The sequence below is a fragment of the Phaenicophaeus curvirostris genome, chromosome 4 (assembly GCF_032191515.1).
Source record: "Phaenicophaeus curvirostris isolate KB17595 chromosome 4, BPBGC_Pcur_1.0, whole genome shotgun sequence".
Lineage (NCBI taxonomy): Eukaryota > Metazoa > Chordata > Aves > Cuculiformes > Cuculidae > Phaenicophaeus > Phaenicophaeus curvirostris.
In genome coordinates, this window is record NC_091395.1 from 26504406 (window position 1) to 26526737 (window position 22332).

Sequence of the window (22332 nt, forward strand, 5' to 3'; positions counted from 1 at the left end):
TACTGATTTAAAATAAGGCCAGGGCTACTCCCTAGAAGATCAGCAACCCATTTTCTACAGCTACAGAGATTGCTAGGAATTCGGGGTAGACCTGGGCTCTAGAAAAACTTCAAGATATCAACAGGTTGTGTTATTAGGCCACCTCTGTGAGATTTGAAAATACCCAACTGTGATTTGGACCACACTTTCCTTGAATACCATAAACTTAGACTACCAAATACACTGCAAAGTTTGACTTCATGCACAAGGAAGTGATTACAATTGAAGAAGGGGTTTTTTTCAAAAATTGTTAGGGATGTGGCTCTGTTTTGCTTTCACTTTTTAGTTTTTACTGAGGGGAAAAAAATATGTGCTCATTCATGCACTATAAAATATATTAACAGTAACAACATTTCAGCCACATATTATCTCATCAGCAGCAACAAAGCCAGAAAACACATAAAAGTTATCTTTCTGCTTGCAAAATAGGTTGCTGGGAATTGGAAGTCACAAGGAGGGAAAGAGAAAGAAAGAAAACACCAAATTTCCCAAACTATTTTTCAGTGCTCAAAAGTGGATTGAAAGTTTGTACTCTCAAATGTGCTGTCACAAACTGTGACATAATCACTATAGATTTTTTAAAAATAAAGGGACTTCACACCAAAACCAAAACCTCTTACCCTACACACTACTCGCATCCCTTCTATATCCTCAGATGAGAGTATTTTTATTTGAGAGGTTCCTTTTAAAGCCTGTTCCGATTCAGACATTCCTGAAAAGAAAAAAACGGAAGGAGAAAAAAAAAAGAAAAAAATCATGTTACATAGAGGAGTGATTGCTACACATGCTCAATCAAGGACCTTACTGAACTTACTTAACTTACCAATGGTAATAAAAGTACGTACTTTCTCACAACATACTAAAGTACAAACCCACCAAGGCATAACATTATCATCATTATCCAGATTAATTTGAATTTACAAGCCTTCCACAATATTATATTGCCCACACATGCTTAGGATGCCCATTTACTTACTACATAAAACCATTGTGTCCAGTCACTCAAAATACAATATTAAAAATCAGATTTACAAAGAAACTATTTTCTTCATAAAAGAGCCATAAAAAAATTATATAAGCTTGTGAATATCTCCAATTATACTACTGCAATAAGCTGATGAAAACATGTCAATACATCCTACCAGATTCTGCAAAAGCTCAGTTTTATAGTTGAATGACCACCTAAGAGAGTATTTTGTGCTGTTTAAATGTTTACATTTGGTAAAGAATAACTAAAGAATGGGTGAAGATTTAAAAATAATTTAAACAGTCTTTAGAACAGCTTCTTCGGGAAATGCAAAGCATCAATACCAATATAAAAAGGGGAAAATACCAAAACAAATTAATAACCAATTCATTCTAAAAGTATTTCCTCTGCATCGGAAATCAACTGGAACTCTGATCAGTTTTCTTTTGAGGGTTGCTTGCTGTGGTTTTGTTTAGCTTTGTTATTTTATAATGCATTTCCAGCAGATGGCTTCGCAGAATTCACTTGTGACAGTCAACTTATTGCTGTTTGTTATGAAGTTAACCACAGGACTAAGACTTGCATAGTTTTTCTTTTCTTTTCTTTTCTGAACACCTTTGAAAGGTAACACATCACCAACTTTGGACTTCCAAAAAATACTTGTAACCATTATTTCCGAAAAATCAGTTAAGTTAACATAAGGGAAGAAGAGGTAGAGTGAGAAGAACATATAAGAGAAGCAGCTCCCTTCTCCAGTATCTCCTTCATGCTTTAAAGGCTTTTTGAATTAAGAGAACAGAAGAAAGCAAACATAATGCTCCATAATTGTGATGTTTTTCACGTTACCTAGTGGGTGATCAGCATAATCCGGTCTCTGAATATAACTTGGCACAGGTCTTGTTGGCGTCTAAATAAATCATAGTCAAAGCTGGTTAGATTGCAAGAATACTTATTACAGTCAGAAAAACAGACTCACACAGCAAAATTAAATACAGTGAAATATGGCTGATTCCACTTAGAAAAAGTTGGGAAGTAATCAAACGCTCCTGAACAGTTTTTTTCATTTTTCATTTTCATTTCTGAAAGATTCTCCTATTACTCATTATTGCCTTCACATTATACAGCTTCTAACAGCCAACTTTATAGCTTTATAAAAACCAAACTTCTATGTGGCAAGTAAATGAAATCCATTATATAACACATTATGCCTATTTTATTGTAGTGTTTATTCTGCTACTTTCCAGACTGCAGATGTACTGGTTCCAAAGACATCCTTCCTTTCTCTGGTTATTAGTGTCTATTAGCACAACTGTTATTTCTAATCATTACCCTAGTCATTAGCACTTTTTATTATAGTTTCCCTTGCATCAATCTCACAGCAGTCAGAAGACAAAAAGCCAAACAGCAATAACACTACAACATTACTTGGCCAGCGACACCCAAAACAGCCTTTCTCTAGTGACACTAACACACACACATAGACTCAGGCTCTGTTATATCTGTTCTCTGATAAGCCTGTAACAGATGGAGCAGACTATGGACAGGATGCCACTGGGGCAGCATTTCTAGCAAAGGCCAATTAGAAAAGACACACGTAAATAAAATGCCATTACTCCTGTAAAAACTTTGGCTTTTTCCATGTACAAACTTGCACCAATTTAAAAATACAGATATACTGAGGTTGCCTTCTAAACCCACCTTTCACAGCTGAGGATGTTACCGACCTCAGATTTCTTCATCATTCCAGTACTAGAGATTACAACAACTGCTGTTCCTTCAGCAGAGCTGTTCATCAGCTTACCCACCAGGTTATTTCAAACCATTTACATAAAATAATGCAAACCGATTTATTTAAAATCTAAATCAATTCACTTGAGTTTTTCTGAAACTGACTGCTCAGTTATTGATGAAAACCGTAAACAGCAGAGAAGACACTATCTGAACCTAGTTCAGCAGCTTTTTCCAGAGTAAATGTCAAAAGGTACAGCCGAAAGGTATGGGCTTAAGTCTGTTACTGATGCATGTTACCTCAACAGGCAGTTCCTTCATCTTAAATATACCAAGAGACAGATCCAAGTTAATTCAAAAAGAACCAGAATAAGGACACAGTCACACACGTCTCTGCCATCAGGTTCAGATTGTTAAGAAGCTTTCCTCTCTCTGCTATAATGTGGGTGGTAACCAGGTCAGGACTGGTCCATGAGTTGCTACAGAATGTAAAAGTGCTGAAGTACAGTGGCACACATCGCTTACCAGTGGATAGTGTGGCCTGAGTTTACCAGTGTATCGATAACCAGACCAGGGATTCGTGTTAATGTCACCTTCCAGGGTCCAAGAGGAAACTTCACGCTTAGCTTTTTCATCTTCTGAAAAGATAAAAAAAAAAACCATTGCAGCAGCAAGATCACTCCTCCCAAGAACAAAAACTCTGGGGTCCAGAAAGTGACTTCAAAGTCCGTAAGTCTAGATTTGACTCTTTCTGGCATTTTAGATACCAATATATGGAAGTGTAAGTAGCAATTAGCATTTTGTATTGCTCTTAAATTTTCCACACTCAAAAATTTACATCCTGCCAACTCTATCTTATTCAACAGCAAACTGAGAAACATCAGTACATTTTCATTCTTGGGAAAAAGTCTATTTCTACAGAAACATTGATTATCCCTTCAACTAACACCCTTGTACTGTAGATGAATGTCTCTTTTCTGTGATCTCTCTTAGCATTCAGTGACAGAGGTGCGGTGAGAAGGAGAAGTATCCAATTGTGAGTTTCAATTCACGGAGCCTGCTACCCCTCCAGATCTAATGGGTAGAGTGAGGGTGCTGCCACTTTCAAGACAGACAGTATGTGCACCTCACTGGATGATCCCAATCTGCTGGAGTTTCCCAGCTCTCTCAAACTTGTGAAATTCCTGTCTGATGTGGTCCAGTGACTGACCATCTGCAAACAGCATAATCCTAATGGGGCAGAGATTGAAGGCTTCTACATAAGGATACGTAGGTCATGAGCACTACCAAAAAGAAAAATATTTACTTGAAACAAGAAGCAAGGGTTAAGAAAGAGCATGGTAGCATTAATCCTTAACTCATAACCTGATAACTTAGATTTGTTTTCTCTTCTTATATCTCACAAGAATGAAGAGATGGCAAAAGGTCTCCCATAGCAAGCCCTAACATGAGATCCTTGGTCTCTGTGGCTGACACCCGAGCCATCTGCTCATGTGGCATTCAGTTTAGATGAACCACTGAGGAGTAATAGTTTAAAAATCCAAACATCTAATTAAGCAATACTTTAGATTCCCTTGGGAGGCTTCAGTAGTTTGTTGCATTGAGGTCTTGAGGGCTATCAGAACGAAGCCCGCTCAGCTTGAGTTCAGCAGTTATCCAGGAAGCCAACAACATCCTGGCTTTACTGGCATCATGAAAAAATTTTCTGTCAGATAAACAGAATTAGAGGACTGCACAAGAAAGTTACTATAACTACTAACTAAGAAAATGTCAAATCCATGCAGGTACAAAGAAATAGATTACAGAATACAAGTGTGCAATATGAGACCCCTGCATTGGGAAAGCAGAAAGAAGGAAAACATTTGCTACCATCTGTGCTATTCCAACCTACTAGCTGTGAACCATTTATCATGGAAAAAATAGTTTTACTGGGTTTGGGGAAAGGAGGAGGTAAATGACTTGAAGATTTGTCTTTCTGCCATGCCACTTTTTAATCCCACCTCACTTTTAAGCAGGGCTTGATGAAATTGGGCAGGGAAGTGAGGGGGAGGAGGCAAGGCAGGCAGAAATGGGATCTGCTCTCTCTTTTTGTTTGCTTGGTTTTAAACTAATGGATTATTTTCACTACTCAAGTAAGGGAGAATCTTCTACTATTTCTGCGACAAAGCTACCAGCTATGACTATGGCATACAGATTCTCTAATTACCTTCAACTACATTCAGCAAAAGCCTAACTATAACACATCCTTCTACCAATTATTGCATCAGCATTCAAAAGCACTTTCCTTTTTTTCCACCCAAAAAAGTGGCACACCCCAAATGGAGAGACCAGCTGCACTCTGACTGGCTTGCTTGCATTCCAGCAAGTGTCTACTCATAAAGACTTCATAAGGACCTTTTCCAGTTTACTACATCAGACATCAAAATGTTATGATGGAACAAGCTTGGAGATGCCTTATGATAATGATCTATTATTCTCCTTGCCCTCTACCCTCAGCATTCCTCTTTCTCTGTTCAAATAATTGAAAATGTGGCTCAAGGATTACCTCATACAAACAGAAACAGGATAAGGAACAGTGATTTCTGTACTGCTGTCTCTTAAATTTTATATGGATCTCTAGATTACCAGGAACTTGACAGAATTTCAGATATGTGGAATCCAGTGCCAGATATCTTGGAAAAAATCCATACCATTCTTAGACACAGAATCACAGAACAGCTGAGGTTGGAAGGGACCTCTGGAGGTCATCTGGTCCAACCCCCTGCTCAAGAAGGGCCTCCTAGAGCCAGCTGCACAGGACAAAACAAATTCAAAACAATATTAAAATGGGGTTTTTAAAAAACAACATACTTACTTGCTTTCTTATGTAATAACTTATGAGTCGCCCAGCTTCCCTTAAAGCATTCCTAGAATTGCAAAGAACATATTTTTAAGTAGCATTATCCTGGACAGACACGCCATTCCCAGAAAACAAAAAAAAAGCAACCGTATTTTAAAACAAAAGTAAAAGAATGATTTTAACCCTTGTAGGAACATGCAGTAAATGCCACGGTAACTGCTAGTCGTAGCAGAAAATACTACAATTCAACAGCTTAGGAGTCAGAAGAGACAGAAAGCAGAGGCAAACAGACGCACCCACAGTGAAACACACTGATCTAAAATCCCATCTACTAAATATTGTCTCCTTATCATTTTAACGAGTAACTAAACACCATTGTTGTTCCAGGTTGACTGAAACACTGTGCTGCTGATGGAAACACAGAGATAAGAGTTCTTCTGGCCTGTCTCCATACCAGATGTCAGAGCATTGCAGTGGGCAGGATGGTCCTTCCTTGGCTCCTACAAGAAGCCATCTTCTTCACCTGCTGATTGTGTCCTTTCTGCCTCCTTCCCCAGCACAGGAAAGCAACAAAGGCCAACCAGCATGGTCACAGGGGAGCAAATGAAAGATTAACGCAGAGAGAAGTGAGAAATACTGAATGGAAATAGGAAATTAAAAAAAAAAAAAAAAGACAAAGCTGAAATGGAATGGAAATCAAGGAAAGAGTGAATGTGAAGGCGTTTATCGTTTTCTCTTCTTCCCAAGGACAAATAGAGTAAGTTCATGATGAACAATGAATCAGCAAAGGGGCAGGTGGAAATGGCTGGCAGCTGGAAAAGAATAAAGAAAGACTAAGATGGAAAAAAAAGAGAGATTTGAGTAGAAAAGCTGCAGAAGGCAGCGTTGAAGTTGATCTGTAAGGTGCTAATTAGGAAATTACTTGGTTTTGTAGCAGAAAGTCTAATTCAATGTCTATGTACACTCAAAACAACCATTAGGTGACAACTAATTCCAATCATTTCAAATAACAACTGAATTTCCAAAACAAAAGAGGCAGAAAGCAAACTGCTTTCCTTTACAAGGAAAGACAACACTAATGCTGAATCATCATCAAACTACCATCCAGAGCCAACAACTGGTTCAACCTAATGTATACAACACTCAATCAGTCCAAGAAAACAGATCTGTAAACTAAGCCCAGCATATAACATTCTACCCCCGCCTCACCGTTACTACTGAGTAGTCTTAAACTGTCTACTCCTATAGAGTCATCTTCTCAATGTTGTCTTGCAACCAGCAGTTAACAAACTGTATCCACAAGACCACAGTAAAGTGGAGCACAAGTATGCTTGCGTTCAATGAGATCCCACTGTGTGCTATTTCCCTCATTACCAAAACCAGTTGTCTATCATCTTCTGTTCAGGGATCTGAACTGACTGGACCGCTGGGCAGAGACCAATGGCATGAGGTTTAACAAGGCCAAATGCCAGGTCCTGCACTTGGCACACAACAACCGTATGCAGTGCTACAGACTAGGAGAAGTCTGTCTAGAAAGCTGCCTGGAGGAGAGGGACCTGGGGGTGTTGGTTGACTGAACATGAGCCAGCAGTGTGCCCAGGCAGCCAAGAAGGCCAATGGCATCTTGGCTTGTATCAGAAACAGCATAACCAGCAGGTCCAGGGAGGTTATTCTCCCTCTGTACTCGGCACTGGTGAGACCGCTCCTCGAGTACTGTGTTCAGTTCTGGGCCCCTCACCACAAGAAGGATGTTGAGGCTCTGGAGCGAGTCCAGAGAAGAGCAACAAAGCTGGTGAAGGGGCTGGAGAACAGGCCTTACGAGGAACGGCTGAGAGAGCTGGGGTTGTTTAGCCTGGAGAAGAGGCTGAGGGGAGACCTCATGGCTCTCTACAACTACCTGAAAGGAGGCTGTGGAGAGGAGGGAGCTGGCCTTTTGTGACAGGGGACTGGACAAGAGGGAATAGCCTCAAGCTCTGCCAGGGGAGGTTCAGGATTGACATCAGAAAAATTTTTTTTATGGAAAGGGTCACTGGGCACTGGAACAGGCTGCCCAGGGAGGTGGTTGATTCACCTTCCCTGGAGGTGTTTAAGGGACAGGTGGATGAAGTGCTGAGGGACATGGTTTAGTGATTGATAGGAATGGTTGGACTCAATGATCCGGTGATTCTCTTCCAACCTAGTGATTCTGTGATTCTTCTATGCCATATACTTGAAGTCACCACACTCTTTGGACTAGCAATCAACATGCCATGGTGTTACTTCATGGTCTGGAAAACAACAGGCTCTGAAACAAACACTTCAGATTACCAGAGAGAATGCCTTTTTGAACAAGCAGCAGAAAGTGTTACTGTCACACTTGTATAAATTGCTGCAAATGCAGACCTTTGTGCTGCATTATTGTTTGCTTTCTGGTGGAGGGTTGGGAGAAAAGAAGCAGGTTTTAACTGAGACCTATTTTCAGAAAAAAAATAAAATGGCAAAAAAAACCATTTCAAGGACACTAGAAGCACCAGGATGGTTGTGATCCCCTTTTAAATGCCAGGCCACTGTTCTGAAGCAGAAGTTTTACACACCTAAGGACTTAGAGCAGCTACTAAGTCTGCAAAGCCAGAGTCCATTTCTTGGGATCTAAGGGACCATTTGGGGAGTGAAGACATACACCAGCTGTGGCATTACTGGTTGTAGTTCATTCTTTCCTTCCCCATGGAAATTTGGGGTGTATTCTCCAATGCCATTCTTTTCTCTGATGCCAACAGTCTTTTTTCCTTGCTGGGCCACAGCCTGAGAACACCAGGCAAACACTGCACTGCAGCCAGTTACAACCTGACAGGCTCCATTTTGGCTTTTTATTTCCTGCAGCTGTAAGCAACCTAAGAGTCACCTGTATTAAGGCTGCCACGTACCTGAGCTCTCCCAAACATGTTTCCCAGATTTTACTTGCCCTCTACTTCCAGAGGAACAGAGGCTTTACAAGAACTACCACAGCATAGCTCCAGACAAGCCACTGCACATCAGGACATCCGAGACGTGCACTATATGCACATTGAACAACTGCAACAGGTACACAGCACAAGTCCAAAGCATTTTTGTAAGCACAGGGTATACACATGCAGTGTACAATCAGCAATTATGTCCATCTTGGTCTGACACTTTTGGAAGACGCTCAAAGGATGTGCTGCACATACACCTACGACCCATGTATTTTGTGTAGGATCAGTCATATGCTTCTCATAAGCACCGGACTTACGGGGTATACACAGACTATTTATATTCAACAACTTACTGCGCAAGAACCACATTGCACATGCCTGCAGAGCTTTGCCTTAGCAGTTGTGGATAAAAATATGGCAGCTGTCATCTCACAGGTAGAGAATCATAGCTCTGGTGACAAAGCACTACCGATGTACCGCTGCATATTGCAGACACCCTCACCTATGTAACAGACTTGCTGACAAGCCATGGAAGAAAGCCGCTCTTTCTCTCCATCTGGACCATTTTCTGGAGAATTTTCTGGAGAAAATTTTACTTTTTGCTGAGCCTTCTCCTCTCACCCTTCTGCTGAGACATTTACTTCAATCTTCCTGTTATCACTCCTGCCTCTAATGATTCTTCCATGTTCCTATTCCACATACAGATCAGGACAGAAAATTTTCAATGAATAAATAAACAAAATCCAGGGGAAAGAATATCCAGGGTGATGTTTAATATTAAAACGAAGAAACAATTTATTTTCTGATATGGCTAGAAAAAGAACATACGTCCTCACATGGCTAGATTTGAGAACATTAATTAGCTTCAGGGGGAAGGTACACAGGAATAACAGTGCAACAAAAGAATAACAGCATAACAGAACTTGCCTTCAAGTTTCTTGGAAGGCTTCCTGGATTTCATTTCAAACATTACATTACCCATTATTATGTCTGATACTAATATCCCCATCCTTCCCACTTAAAGCATTTTGGTTTTATTGCATGCAGTTTTTATATAGCAATCAAGATAGACTTGGAAATACTGAAGAGGATTCTACAAGGAGAGAGGTCGAACACTGACAAAAAAAAAAGCAAGGGCAGAGGGGTAATCCTCAATTTGTTTAGAACAATCTTGGCTACAACTATTCTATCAGCTAGAAAAATACAATTGTGATTTTTAGACAGAAGCCACCAATACATTTAAACCTTAACAACGTTTCTGGCTTCCAGCCACTCTTAAAACCAATCCCACCAATTCTGTGTTTAGAGACAAGCTCAACCCAGTGTTCACCAGAACCTGTACATTTATTTACCAAAACGTAACCAAAGGCACAAAGTGCATTACAATCCAGAAAGATTCCACTTGGATCACCTCATGGTGAACCACTTCTCTAAAAAACATTTACCTTAAGGACTCATCCAACATCTATTTACTGGTTCAAATATCGACAGAATCATGCAGCACAGCAGAACTTGTTTTACACTACAGTGCGTTTTTGCTATGAAGACAACGATCACTACCAAATGCTTTAGGTTTGTGGGGTTTTTTTCCAATCAGTCATTGAAAGAACAAAACCAAAGCAAATCCTTCAAAACAACTATAGAGCTATTTAGCAAGGATTTTTCCCTATGTTTATTGTCATCTTTACATTAATTATAGGGAGCTTCTTGTTCTTCATGTTCACATATCCATGCAACCTGATTAAGAGGTAGAAAAGCACAGGCAACTGAAAATTCCAGAGAAGAGAGTGCTAAATCTACCAAGATTAGGATATAAGTACACTGCAAACCTCTCCATAGCATAGACATAAACTAAATCGCTTTAAATAAGCTACCCAAGCACAGGAAGCTATGCAGGCACCACATCAACTTCAAGTCATACTGACTGTGTTTCTGAACTGCCTTTGCAAAGCTAGGCTTTGCCAACTCTCTGTCAATGATTTCCAGCCTTAAGTCTGACACTTCTTTAGGCTCCTCTTTACCTTCAAGTACCGCTGCTTTAAACAACCCAGCATTTGACACTGTAAATACACCCATCAGCAGGTGTGTAAAATTCACCTCACTGTGCAGTTACTGAGAATTCCAATCCATGTCCAGCTTCAATGTAATTACCCCTCTCCATCCACTCCACTCATCATTTAGACATTGTAATTAATTTCCAAACTACTTATTCTAGAGGAATTGAGACCACAGGGACAAACTGGCTGCCTCTTTCCATGTCATTATACCCTGAACTATAATGGGCAAACATCGAGGAAACAGCGCCAAACAGTACACCTATTTAAAAATATTCTGAGCAATTTTTTTAATAGAATTAAAAAGTGTCCTTTGGAATGCAAAATTGCCTTGGGCTTAATCTTAGATCATGTAATTCTGCTTAACAACACCTCATTTCTAATCAAACCACCTTGAAGATATGCAAAACAGAAGACAAAACGTAAGTACTGCATTTAGCTTAGGAAAAATATCAGGCTGTCAGTGGTACATATATTTAACACAATGCAAATCAATCATACATTTTACCCATAAATACAAGTATGTTGAAGAATGCAACTGTTAATATATTTGATGTTAAAATAAAACAGTTGGCTCAGCATGCGGAACCCTATTCTTCCAGCTCTGGTACAAGCCCACAGAGACAGCCTCTGGCCTGAAAAACTCAGTACAAAATTCCCAAACTAGTCTGAGCAGCTCACATGACTAGCTCGTTTTTTCAGAAGAGCTGAGTATGCATTTTCAGACTGAAATCAAAGGGCAGCACCTACATGCAGCATCTTGGTATGGCATCACCGGCTTTCTCCTTCAGCTCAAGCCTGATCTCCTGGGTCCCACACAACAAAGCCCTTCCTTTGAGGAAGGCACTGCATTTTGCAGCTTGTCACATTTACAGAGGTGTAGGTTTTTGAGAGTAGTGAAGGAACAACAGACCCGAGAAATTCAAATTGGACCATCCTTTCCATATGCTTGAACACCAGCTTGAAAGCCTGCGTTTAGGAGTCTTTACTTCTACCACAATATTTATGGTGATCTATAGGCAATTTAAAATATCAGCTTCCTGGAGAAATGAGTATGTCAAAAGATCTTCTAGAAGGCACTTATCTGCAGGATGCCATATGCACTGCAGTTGGATCCAAGCAGCAGGTTCTAGCCTATTTTAGGCACAGCAAAGAACAGTGAACCAAAAGCAAAATATGGTACTTAGGTCCTATGGTCTGACACAAGAGAAATGGTTTCATCCAGGTCCACTGCTCCCCACCCCATACACACTGAGGGTGAAGGGAAACAGCAAAGGGACAAGATGACACCACTCTTCAGGACCACAATTTTTCACAAATCACTGGGACCCTGAGCATCCAAAGGGCCTAGGTCTCTGCACCACTGAAAATGTCTCCCAGAAAGGAGTAAATCAATATAGAAACCCATCAAGAAAACAGAGCAGCATTTCTGGAATTTAACAATTCATACCCCACCTCAAATGGAAAGAGTCCCGATCCACCATCGCAAGAGAGACAATGCTGCCTCTGTACAGTTTGGAAAAATTATTTCCCTTCAAACACCTAGAAACCATGTCCAACCATTGCTCACATGCAACAGCTTCACTATTTCACAGTCCTCACTTCTGACTCTATAACCAGACCTGGGCCTCTTTGGAACTGACAACACACCAGCACACAAAGCGGGAAGGGACAACCATTCTCCTTGAATAAGTTAGGACGATTCTAATAGCAACCTGAGGCCTCCACATCTCAGAGAAGAAAATACAGCACAGGCCACTGACTTTCTAATAGGAGAGTGTTTCAATATGCATCTAGAAATATCTAATTTCTGAATTAGGCTGGGGAAAGGACCCCACACCACCAAGCAGTCCACACCACAAAAAACTTCAGACTACTCTGTTTTGTCCAAGACACTTAAACAGATAAAAATAGCATGAGACAGGAAGTCTTCATGAAACCAACACAAAATTTCTAATAAGAGATCAGTTTAGAATTTGAAGGCTCATATAAAAGTGGTAACTGGAGATCTCAAGAACAGTTACTACCAGCAAATTCATCTTAGTAAGAGGAACATCACGCTTGAGATGTGACGCTGGGCATCTGTGTCATTTCCACATTCTGAAGATAACGTGAGATACAGTAATTCAGTGTAAGATGATAAACACACGCAACGCTGTATGTAGTACGTCTCTACAAAAGAGATAGCAAGACAGTAAAAGAAGGTAGGTAGCAGTGACAGTACCCGATTCCTGATTTCCTAGTCAAAATGAAGATGCTATTAAAGGTTAACGGCAGACAGAATCCCTTAGCAGAACACTCCCTCTTGTTACACCTCGGATTGAAAGAAAAAAATAATGCTGGGGTTCAACACACCACCTCAGGGCTCCTCTGCTGCTAAAAGCCATCCTTATCCCATCTCCATCACCAGTGCAAAATCTCCCTGCAAGGTCAGAATGCAGCTGCTTTGGCCCCCACAAGCACAACTGCTATTCAGCCCCTGTACCTGTGTCCAAGGTGCGTAACACCCAGAGATGAAACAGTGCTGGCTCAAAGGAATGTCAAAGGATGTCAAATTACTTCAGAGTAAGCATTTCCAGGACATGTTATTGAGACAGACTCTTCTTGATGCAGAAAAGGGGGGGGGGAAACAATTACCTGAATAATACCCTTTCTCAAGAAAAGGAGAAACACAAATGACAAATTCAATGGGGAAATCACTGTCTTTATACAATCTACTTAAAAAGTTCACTTCAATTCTCCATATGCAGTGATGAAAAAATAATGTTTAATCAATCTACTCATTACACTGAGATTCTCAGTCCTATACTGCCTGCATTAGTATTTCTTAACAAATTATTACACACAATCCAAACACATCGCTCCACACCGGTTACCTTTCTACAGGAGTTCACACTTTTCCACTGTTTAGTCTCAGCGCTGGAGAAAAATCAGCTCCTACAAATTTGGTTTTAGCTTTGATCGGAGTTCTGGTTGTACGTGCAAGTCATCACAGGCTTCCAAGCGAATTAATTAAACCACTGTGCATGTCCATACAGATGCTCTCACCCCTCAAAGAGACAGGTAGCTTGTCACTCCCACACTGCCCTCAGCCTAGAGTAAGCGCTTGCATGCCCACAGCTAACACTATCGCATTCGGTGAGGAGGGGTTGACTTTATGGCTATGTTGAACTGGGTCACAACAGGTGGGTGCTTTTTGGCAGCACGCTTCTGAAGGGCTGGCATTGTCTGACCCTGCAGCACACAGCTTTGGAGAGCTGAACTAACAGAAAGCTTTGTGTAAATGCTTTTTCCCCATAAAAAAGAAAACCTTAAAAACCCCAAAAGTTGCTCACCGAAGAACCAGGGTCAGCTTAATGGAAGGGGTAGAAACCTTCATCCTTGGATGGAGAAATACAACGATGCCAGCTACAATGCTGGCTGTGCTGCGAGATGAAATAACAACCTAGGTCCACTCACTAGTTTATCCAATGGTTATTTATGCGTGCAATACCACATTGGAAAGAAAACCACCAAAGAGAGAACTGTGGAAAAGTTTCACAAATGCTCACCAGTCCAGTACTGACAGCTGAAAGTTGCTGAAAGCCCAGAGAACATTTCCTGGGTTTTAAGACTGATTTGCCTACTACGTGCTTATCTCAACAGTCGGCCAGGTTGTCGGCAGCACCTCACCTACCCTCCCAAGGGTGCCTGCAAGACATCCATGGAGCACTGCAGTGAGTCTCCTCCATTGCACCTACCAGATGACGGGGAGAGCTGGAAATTGAGGGCAGCCCCATGCTGGGCCCCACAGAAGGTATTAAGCAGGGATGCAGGGAGCCTTGCTGCAGGCTGAACACAGGAACTCTTCCCAAAGTGTAAGACATTCTAGGCACATCTTGAAAATAGGCTACTGTTAATTTCATTTGTCACCCTAAAACCTTCAAAGCACCGTTCCTATGGGGAATAACTATGCCCACCTATTTAATGACCAGGGCAATGAGGCACAGTGAAGAGGAACAACACACCCAAAGTCACTCAGAAGTAAGATGAATAGGAATCCCAGTTCAGTACTCTTATTTTCGAGGCAGGACAGCTTTGCAAGCATGTAGCAAGTAATCTAGCAGCCTGTTTTAACAAGATAATAAATACTGCTGGTAATTTCCCTTTGACCTTACAACAGTAACACAGATTTCAAAATAATTAAAACTAATAAATAGATAACAAGAATTTCTGGACCCATTATAAAATCAGCTAAGTTGGGGATGCAACAGAGAGGAGAGAAGATGTTATCAGAACTTCCCACATAGACTTGTTTGGTCTATTAACAAATGGTTTTGTCATCACCATCTAATATTTGTATACGCTGAAGACACATCTACAATGAGTTTTATATCAGCCATGTCGAAACAGGTAGTAAATGCAGAGCAAATCCTAGAGCACCACACAAGAACCAGAGATACAGAATTGTCAGAATGATTTTGAGTGGCAATTTAATTCAGCAGTGATAGCCAGCAACTGGTACCAGAAACGTCAGGGGAAAGTACCAGAAACCGTGCAGTGAGTGTGTTACGTGCATGTGGGAAGTTTTCCCCAGTCCTATGCAAGCTGTAACTATCAGTTTACATCCTGACTCTGAAAAAAAAAAACGTCCAATTAGGAAGTTAATCTAGCTGATGTGACCGAATGATCTTGTTAAGTTTATCTACAAAACTTGAATGAAATTTTTTAGGAACTGGGCAACAAAGCTGGTGAAGGGGCTGGGGAACAAGTCTTACAAGGAGCGGCTGAGGGAACTGGGGTTGTTTAGCCTGGAGGAGACTGAGGAGAGACCTTATCACTGTCTACAACTGCCTGAAAGGAGGTTGTAGCGAGGTGGGTGCTGGTCTCCTCTCCCAAGTGACAGGTGATAGGATGAGAGGGAATGGCTTCAGTTGCACCAGAGCAGGCTCAGATTAGATAGACATCCGGGAAAACTTCTTCATTGAAAGTATCATGGGGCACTGGCAGAGGCTGCCCAGGGAGGTGGCAGAGTCACCATCCCTGGAGGTATTTAAAAGACGGTGGATGAAGTGCTCAGGGATATAGTTTAGTGGTAGACAGGTATGGTTGAACTCGATCTCAAAGGTACTTTCCAAACAAGCGATTCAACAACCCTGAATTATAATTCTGACAATGAAGTTCACATTAATCCCTGAATTAAACACATATGTCCTCAGTGAAACTGACAGAAATTACATACACGAAAAGTTCAAGGTATCAAGCTATGCATTTTAAACTTACTTTAAAAAAAAATCAAGCCAAAATAACCACTCAACAGCCACCAGACAGTCCTTCCTATTTAAATTAAGGATCAAACTATATTACCACTGTGATAGTAAAAGAGGACAGCCAAGGCCTATGGAATACGTTTAGTGGGAATGGATGGTTGTAGGACAACTGGCCTAACCTGAACCATGCTGTTTGGTGCCCTTAAAGTAAAACAGCCACAGATATGAAAAAAATGGGGGGACGGGGAGGAGGGAGAAGTAGAAAACTGGTTTCCCAAAAAGCTGATCTTTAAAAGAGCAACAAGTCTCCCGGTGTTTATCACAGCCAAGCAACTCCAGAGCCAGAAACGATGCAGACACAGAGATGCAGACACAGAGACGCACACGGCTGGAATTTGATGAGCAGACTCGTTTTGTCCCACTAACCCCCCATTCCTGGGGGGGAAAAGGAGGAGGGGGGTGTTGTCCAGGACACTTGAACCTCCCAGCGAAGCAGGAGCCCCACAGCCCCAAGTGGCCCCGACCAGGAGCAGATCAGGGGCTCCTGCACCCCCAAGAGCTCCCACACCCCCACCAGGAGCTCCTGCACCCCCAGGAATCCCCCAACCTCCCTCAAGGGCTCCCATAACACCCCACCAGGGATTCCGCAACCCCCCCAGGGGCTTCTGCAACCCCTTCCAGGGGCTCCCAAGGGCTCCCACGCACCCCCAAGAAGATCCCACAACACCTTCCAGGGGATCCCGCACTCTCACGAGCTCCTGCACCCCAAAAGGACTCCCTAGGGTCTCCCTATCCCCCCAAGGAGCTCCCGCACCCCCAGGGGCTCACGAAAGCCCCCAGAACCCCCACCCCTAGGAACTCTCCATTAGCTCCTGCACCCCCTCCCAGAGGCTCCCACAAACCTTCCCCCCCCAATGGCTCTGGCACCCCTCAGGAGCTCCCACACCCCTCCAGGGATCCCACAGCTCCCCCCACCCCAGGAATCCCGCACTCACACGGGCTCCCGCACCCGCAATGGGCTCCCAAGCCCCCCAAGGAGCTCTTGCACCCCCAGGGATTCCGCAACCCCCTCCAGTGTCTCCCACACCCACAGGGGCTCCTGCACCCCCGCAAGGAGCACCTCCACCAGGGATCCCGCACTCTCACCAGCTCCCGCATCCTAAAAGCACTCCCCAGGAGCTCCCTATCCCCCCCAAAGGAGCTCCCGCACCCCCAGTGGGCTCCCAAGGGGCTCCCGACTCCCCCAGGGGGCTCCTGCACCCCCAGGGGCTCTCGCAGCCCCCCCAAAACACCTGCATTGCCCCAGGGCTCCCGCAGCCCCAGGGGCTCCCACAGGCCCCCCACAGCTCCTATACTGCCCCGAGAGCTCCCGCGCCCCCCCCAAAAGCTCCTGCATTGCCCCGGGGCTCCTACAGCCCCCCAGGGGCTCCCGCACCCCCAGGGGCTCCCACAGAACCCCTTCCTCCCCCCGAGCTCCTGCATTGCCCCAGGGCTCCGGCAGCACCCCCAAAGCTCCTGCATTGCCCCAGGGCTCCCACACACACCACCCCCCCCCCGACCTCCTGCATAGCCCCGGGAGCCCCTGCAGCACCCCCCCGCCCCCCGAGCTCCTGCACTGCCCCCCACGTGGAGCGCCCCCCGGGGCTGCCCGGCCCCGCCGTGCCCCCCTCGCCCCGCTCCCGGCCGCCGCCCGGGCCCGCCCCGCGGCCGCACCTGCGAGCAGAAGTAGGACCCCTGGATGCCGAGCTTGAGGCAGGTCGGGCACTGCAGCTTGGCCTCGCTGCTGCACCCCGCCGTCTCGCAGGCGCGGGGCTCCACGGCCGCCATGCTGCGGGCTGCGGGGCGGGGACAGCGCGGCGGGGAGGGACGGGCCTGAGCACCGACCGGCCCCGGCGCTGCCTCCCGGGCTGCCTCGAGGGAGGCACCCTCCGCGCTGCCCCTGCGCCACCCCGGCTCGGCGACAGGGTAACCCGGCCAGTAATGGGTTAACCTAGCCTGGCAGCAGCATAACCGGGCCCGTGACGGGATAACCTAGCCTGGCAGCAGGATAACCTGTCCCAGTGATGGGATAACCAAGCCTGGCAGCGGGATAACCAAGCCCATGATGGGTTAACCTAGCCTGGCAGCAGGATAACCTATCCTAGTGATGGGATAACCAAGCCTGGCAGCGGGATAACCCGGCCCATGATGGGTTAACTTAGCCTGGCAGCAGAATAACACGGCCCATGGTGGGCTAACCTAGCCTGGCAGAAGGATAACCCAGTTTATGATGGGATAACCTAGCCTGGCAGAAGGATAACCTAGCCCAGTGATGAGATGATCCAGCCCCACAACAGGATACCCCGGCCCGGTGACAGGATAACCCAGTCCAGTCACGGGATAACCCAGTGCAGTGATAGGATAATCTAGTTTGGCAGCAGGATAACCCAGCCTGGCAACAGGATAACCCAGCCCAGTGACAGGGTAACCTGGCCTGGCAGTGGGTTAACCTGGCCCGGTGATGGTATAAACCAACCCAGCAGCAGGACAACCTGGCCCAGCAATGGGATAACCCAGCCTGGCAGCAGGTTATCCTGGCCTGGTGATGGGATAACCCAGCCTGGTGATGGGATAACCTAGCCCAGTGATTTTAAGCTGAAAGAGGGGAGATTTAGATTAGCTATTAGGAAGAAATTTTTCACTGTGAGGGCAGTGAGGCCTTGGCACAGGTTGCCCAGGGAAGCTGTGGCTGCCCCATCGCTGGAGGTGTGCAAGGCCAGGGTGGATGGGGCCTTGAGCAGCCAGAGCTAGTGGGAGGTGTCCCTGCCCATGGCAGGGGGCTTGGAACTAGATGATCTTTAAGGTCCTTTCCAACCCAAACTATTGTATGATTCTATGATATTTATTACAATTCTTTTGCTCTATTTTTAGCTCTCATTTGGAAAGGAGGGGAGGGGGTGTGAACATCACAAATTCAATATTCAGTAAGACAGTAACTAAAATTGGAAAAATGGGCTGCAAAGTCATGGTGGCATTATCACAGGAAGGATGCTAGTTTTCTTCTTGGAAATATTAGGCAGCAATGCTCAGTCATAAGAGTGGTTAATACATTCTCCCATTGAGAGTGGTTCTCCCATTGATACGGGTTGATCTTGAAAAAGGTACTGTCTGTGCCTATAAAGCTCTCTATGCTTGAATTCTCTACAAAGAATGTCAAACCTATTGTCAGTATGTACTGAAACATCTCTGACTTGCTGCAAGACATGTTTTACTAGTTCCCCAAGGAAGTTGTTTTTAAAAAACAAGATGGAGAGATAGATGTCTATTGAGTAGAGAAGAGCTGCAAAAGACTTCAGAGCACAAGTTTGCTAGATCCAGCCATTAGTGCTGCAATCCCACTCGGTGTTTAAATCTCTGTTGTCTTCCCACTAGCTGGCAGGCACAGACTATAATTTCAGTCAAATCTTTGCAGGATGAACTGTGCATAGCACCTGAAAAATCAGTGCTCCTTTTCCAAATAACCAACAAATCAAGCTATCAAGCAGTGCAGGATGGATGCCTTCACACACTTCAGTTGCTGCTTTGTGCCATGCAAAGAACCTTAAGGAGTGGCAGACATCATTTGCCTGCTTAAGCAGGGTTAAAAATACTTGGTGTCACTGACATGGTATAAAAATCCTGAAGCATACTGGTTGGTCTTGTCCAGTGTCTTCTGCTTAGAATAAACTTCATTAATAATTTAGGATGCCTTACTAAATGTTATGAGTGTTTAATTCACATTTACTTTCATAGAATCATCACGACTGGAAAAGACCTTTAAGATCATCAAGTCCAACCATCAACACAATACCAACATACCCACTTAACCATGTCCCCAAGAGCTATGTCTACACGTCTTTTGAACACCTCCAGGGATGGTAACTCCACCAGTTCCCTGGGTAACCTGGTTCAATATATCACCACTCTTTCAGTGAAGGATTTTTTTCCTAATATGCAGTCAAAACCTTCCCTGGCACAACTTGATGCCTGTTGTCTTTACACTTGTTACTCAGAAAAGGCCAGCAACTACCTCGTTACAACCTCCTTTTAGGTAGTTGTAGAGAGCAATAAGCTCACCCCTTAGCCTACTTTTCTGCAGGCTAAACAATCCCAACTCCCTCAGCCGCCCCTCATAAAACTTGTGCAAGACTTGTTTCATGTCTAAGTATAACTTGATAATTTATTCCTATTTGTGTCTTTCAATATCTTTATCGGGACAGTGTCAGTATTGTGCTCATTTTGTTGTGGTTGACAGTGATGCACATCAAAAAAAGAAGAGGACTTGCATTCTAACTAGTCAACAGGGTTCCTTCTGTAACTCAGTTTCATGTATTTGCTGCTTTTCTGAAGTGAAAATAAAAGTGTGCTGGTTTTCTGCTTACTTGGAGAAGCCAAAAATCCATATATTAATTAAACAATTAACCAAAATATATTAATTAAAAGATTAAACAAAATATATGTAATTTAAAGAACAGTGAGCTCCCTAATTGGGGAGTTAACAAACTTGCTTCCTTGTCCTCCTCAGTGTTTGGAAAGAACACAGACTGTATTTGTGGACCAACCTAGAATAACCAACTTGTAGGCCTAAGATTTTTTATGTTGTTTTTGTGATGGGTTTTAGTTTTAAACAGCTGTGTATTAATTATCATCCCTGTAGGAAAAATTATGTGAAACCTGTGGTATTTCAATGCTTTTGTTTTCCAAATTGGCCTTGATTTTTTTATTTGATAGAGGAACCAGTTCCCACCTCCTGGATGTCCGTCCACTGCTGTTTCCCATTATCTGGTGGCACACTCATGCTCACGAGGGAGGTTCACTGACCTTTGCTGTGACCTTTCCTAAGCAAAGCTCTTTTTCTCTGTCAGGCTTTTCATGTCACTTTCTTGCTGGCCGTCCTCCTGTATCACAGAGAGACGTGCAGAGAGGCGCGCGAGTCAGGAATTTCATAGCCCATTTGTGGTCCTTGATTTATGTCAATGCAGTATTCCTGCTGTCCTCCCAACTTCTCCAATGTGATGCGAGGCTGGAGGGGTGTGAGGTTAGCAAGTGAGGGCAGAAGGAGAGGTCAGCAATATCCAATGGGTCAGAGAGCCGCTGCAAAAAAAACCTAGTGCAGCTGGCGGGTGAGACAGCTGCCAGTTAGGAAGAAAATGGCCACTGAATTTGACATTGCTTGATTAAGAGAGTGACTTAACTCATGTTCCCCCTCCTCACTTTGCTTCAGTACGTTGCAGCAGTGGGGGCTGGGCAATTGTGCTTTTCCAGTGCAGCTCTTGGATGTAGTAGCTGTCTTCTGTTCAGGCTCATTGAAGACACTATTAAATACCTCTTTGTTTAGCGATAGCTGAAACAATGCAGAAATACCTCCCAGGAGCCTGACCACACGGAAATGTGCACTATTATGGCTTGGCCAGATAGTACCGGCTCTTACTGTGATTCTGGTACCAAATGCAACAGTTATGTACGTTTGGTGTGTCTGGATGTGCACGTAAAAAAGAGAAACTGCAAAACCATCACAAATGTGCACAAAGACAAATGTCTCAAAGATAATCCTAAAAAAAAAAAAAAATATGTTGTGTGAGCTTAAAAATAAGCATGTGAGCTTAAAAAATAAGAATGAAAGAGAGCCCTTGTAGGAAATAGTACCCAGAAGAAAAGACAAACTCGTGGTCGAAGCAAAACAATCTTCCTTCTGTGGCCAGAGGGGGAAAAAAAAAGAAAAAAAAAAAAGAAAAAAAAAGAAAAAAGAAAAAAAAAAAGAAAAAAAAAGATTTTATAAACATCCTTTGTAAATGAACAGGGTTGCATTAAAGAAATACCTGTCTTCGTTTTCCACTTTAAAGAAAAATGATGTAGGGTTTCAAAGTCTGTCTAAATCTGTGAGTTAAAAGAGGCTGCAAGACATTGTAAGCCCCTGCATCGCTTATTCCTTCTATTGATGGCGATAAAGAATAAAGGGCTGGAAGGCCCACTACAGCCACAGTTCATACTGGAGCCGGCTTATTCAAAGCTAATTCCAAGCGTGCTTTCTGTAGTTGTGGCAGAAAGGAAGATCCTGCACACTCTTTATTTTGCTTTGCTTGTTCAAGCCATACTGCCTCTTGCAGCAGATGTGTTAATACAGTGGATCAAAACTTCTGCTATGACTTAAGAACAGTTCTCTCTGAATTCAAGAATACTCTTGTGGTGTCTAAGAGTCTTAGTGTTTTCCAATATATCTGTCTGAAGCTGGTTGTTTATCATGGGACAAGAACAAAGGAAAACAAAGTGAATTTTCTTAAACAAAATGGTATTTTATAAAAAGCATTTCAACAGGATTTCACCCAGTTTTTGTCATCAAGGCCATTAAAAATTGACTTAATAGTAAAATACTAACAGTGTTTTGTTTCCACGTCAGATGTCATGGACAATGCTATTAAACATTATAAATTTCTTTTATTTTCAGGTTTCAAAATCAAACTAAGATGATGAGATTTTTAATCACATAAAACACAATGATTCTAGAAGT

The 22332-nt window shown here is 43.3% G+C and overlaps 1 protein-coding gene across 1 annotated transcript in view; it reads right to left on the reverse strand.

Annotated features, from left to right (window-relative positions):
- Positions 1 to 17650, reverse strand: part of METAP1 (methionyl aminopeptidase 1) — a 28088-nt gene extending 10438 nt beyond the window's left edge. Inside the window, exons 1-5 of the mRNA XM_069855577.1 lie at positions 17520 to 17650; positions 5589 to 5640; positions 3260 to 3372; positions 1853 to 1913; positions 660 to 751 (exon numbers count right to left, since the gene is read on the reverse strand). Of these exons, the coding sequence (XP_069711678.1) occupies positions 660 to 751; positions 1853 to 1913; positions 3260 to 3372; positions 5589 to 5640; positions 17520 to 17633 (432 nt within the window). The 5' untranslated portion in view covers positions 17634 to 17650. The remainder of the gene's footprint in view (positions 1 to 659; positions 752 to 1852; positions 1914 to 3259; positions 3373 to 5588; positions 5641 to 17519) is intronic.
- Positions 17651 to 22332: the final 4682 nt, after the last annotated feature.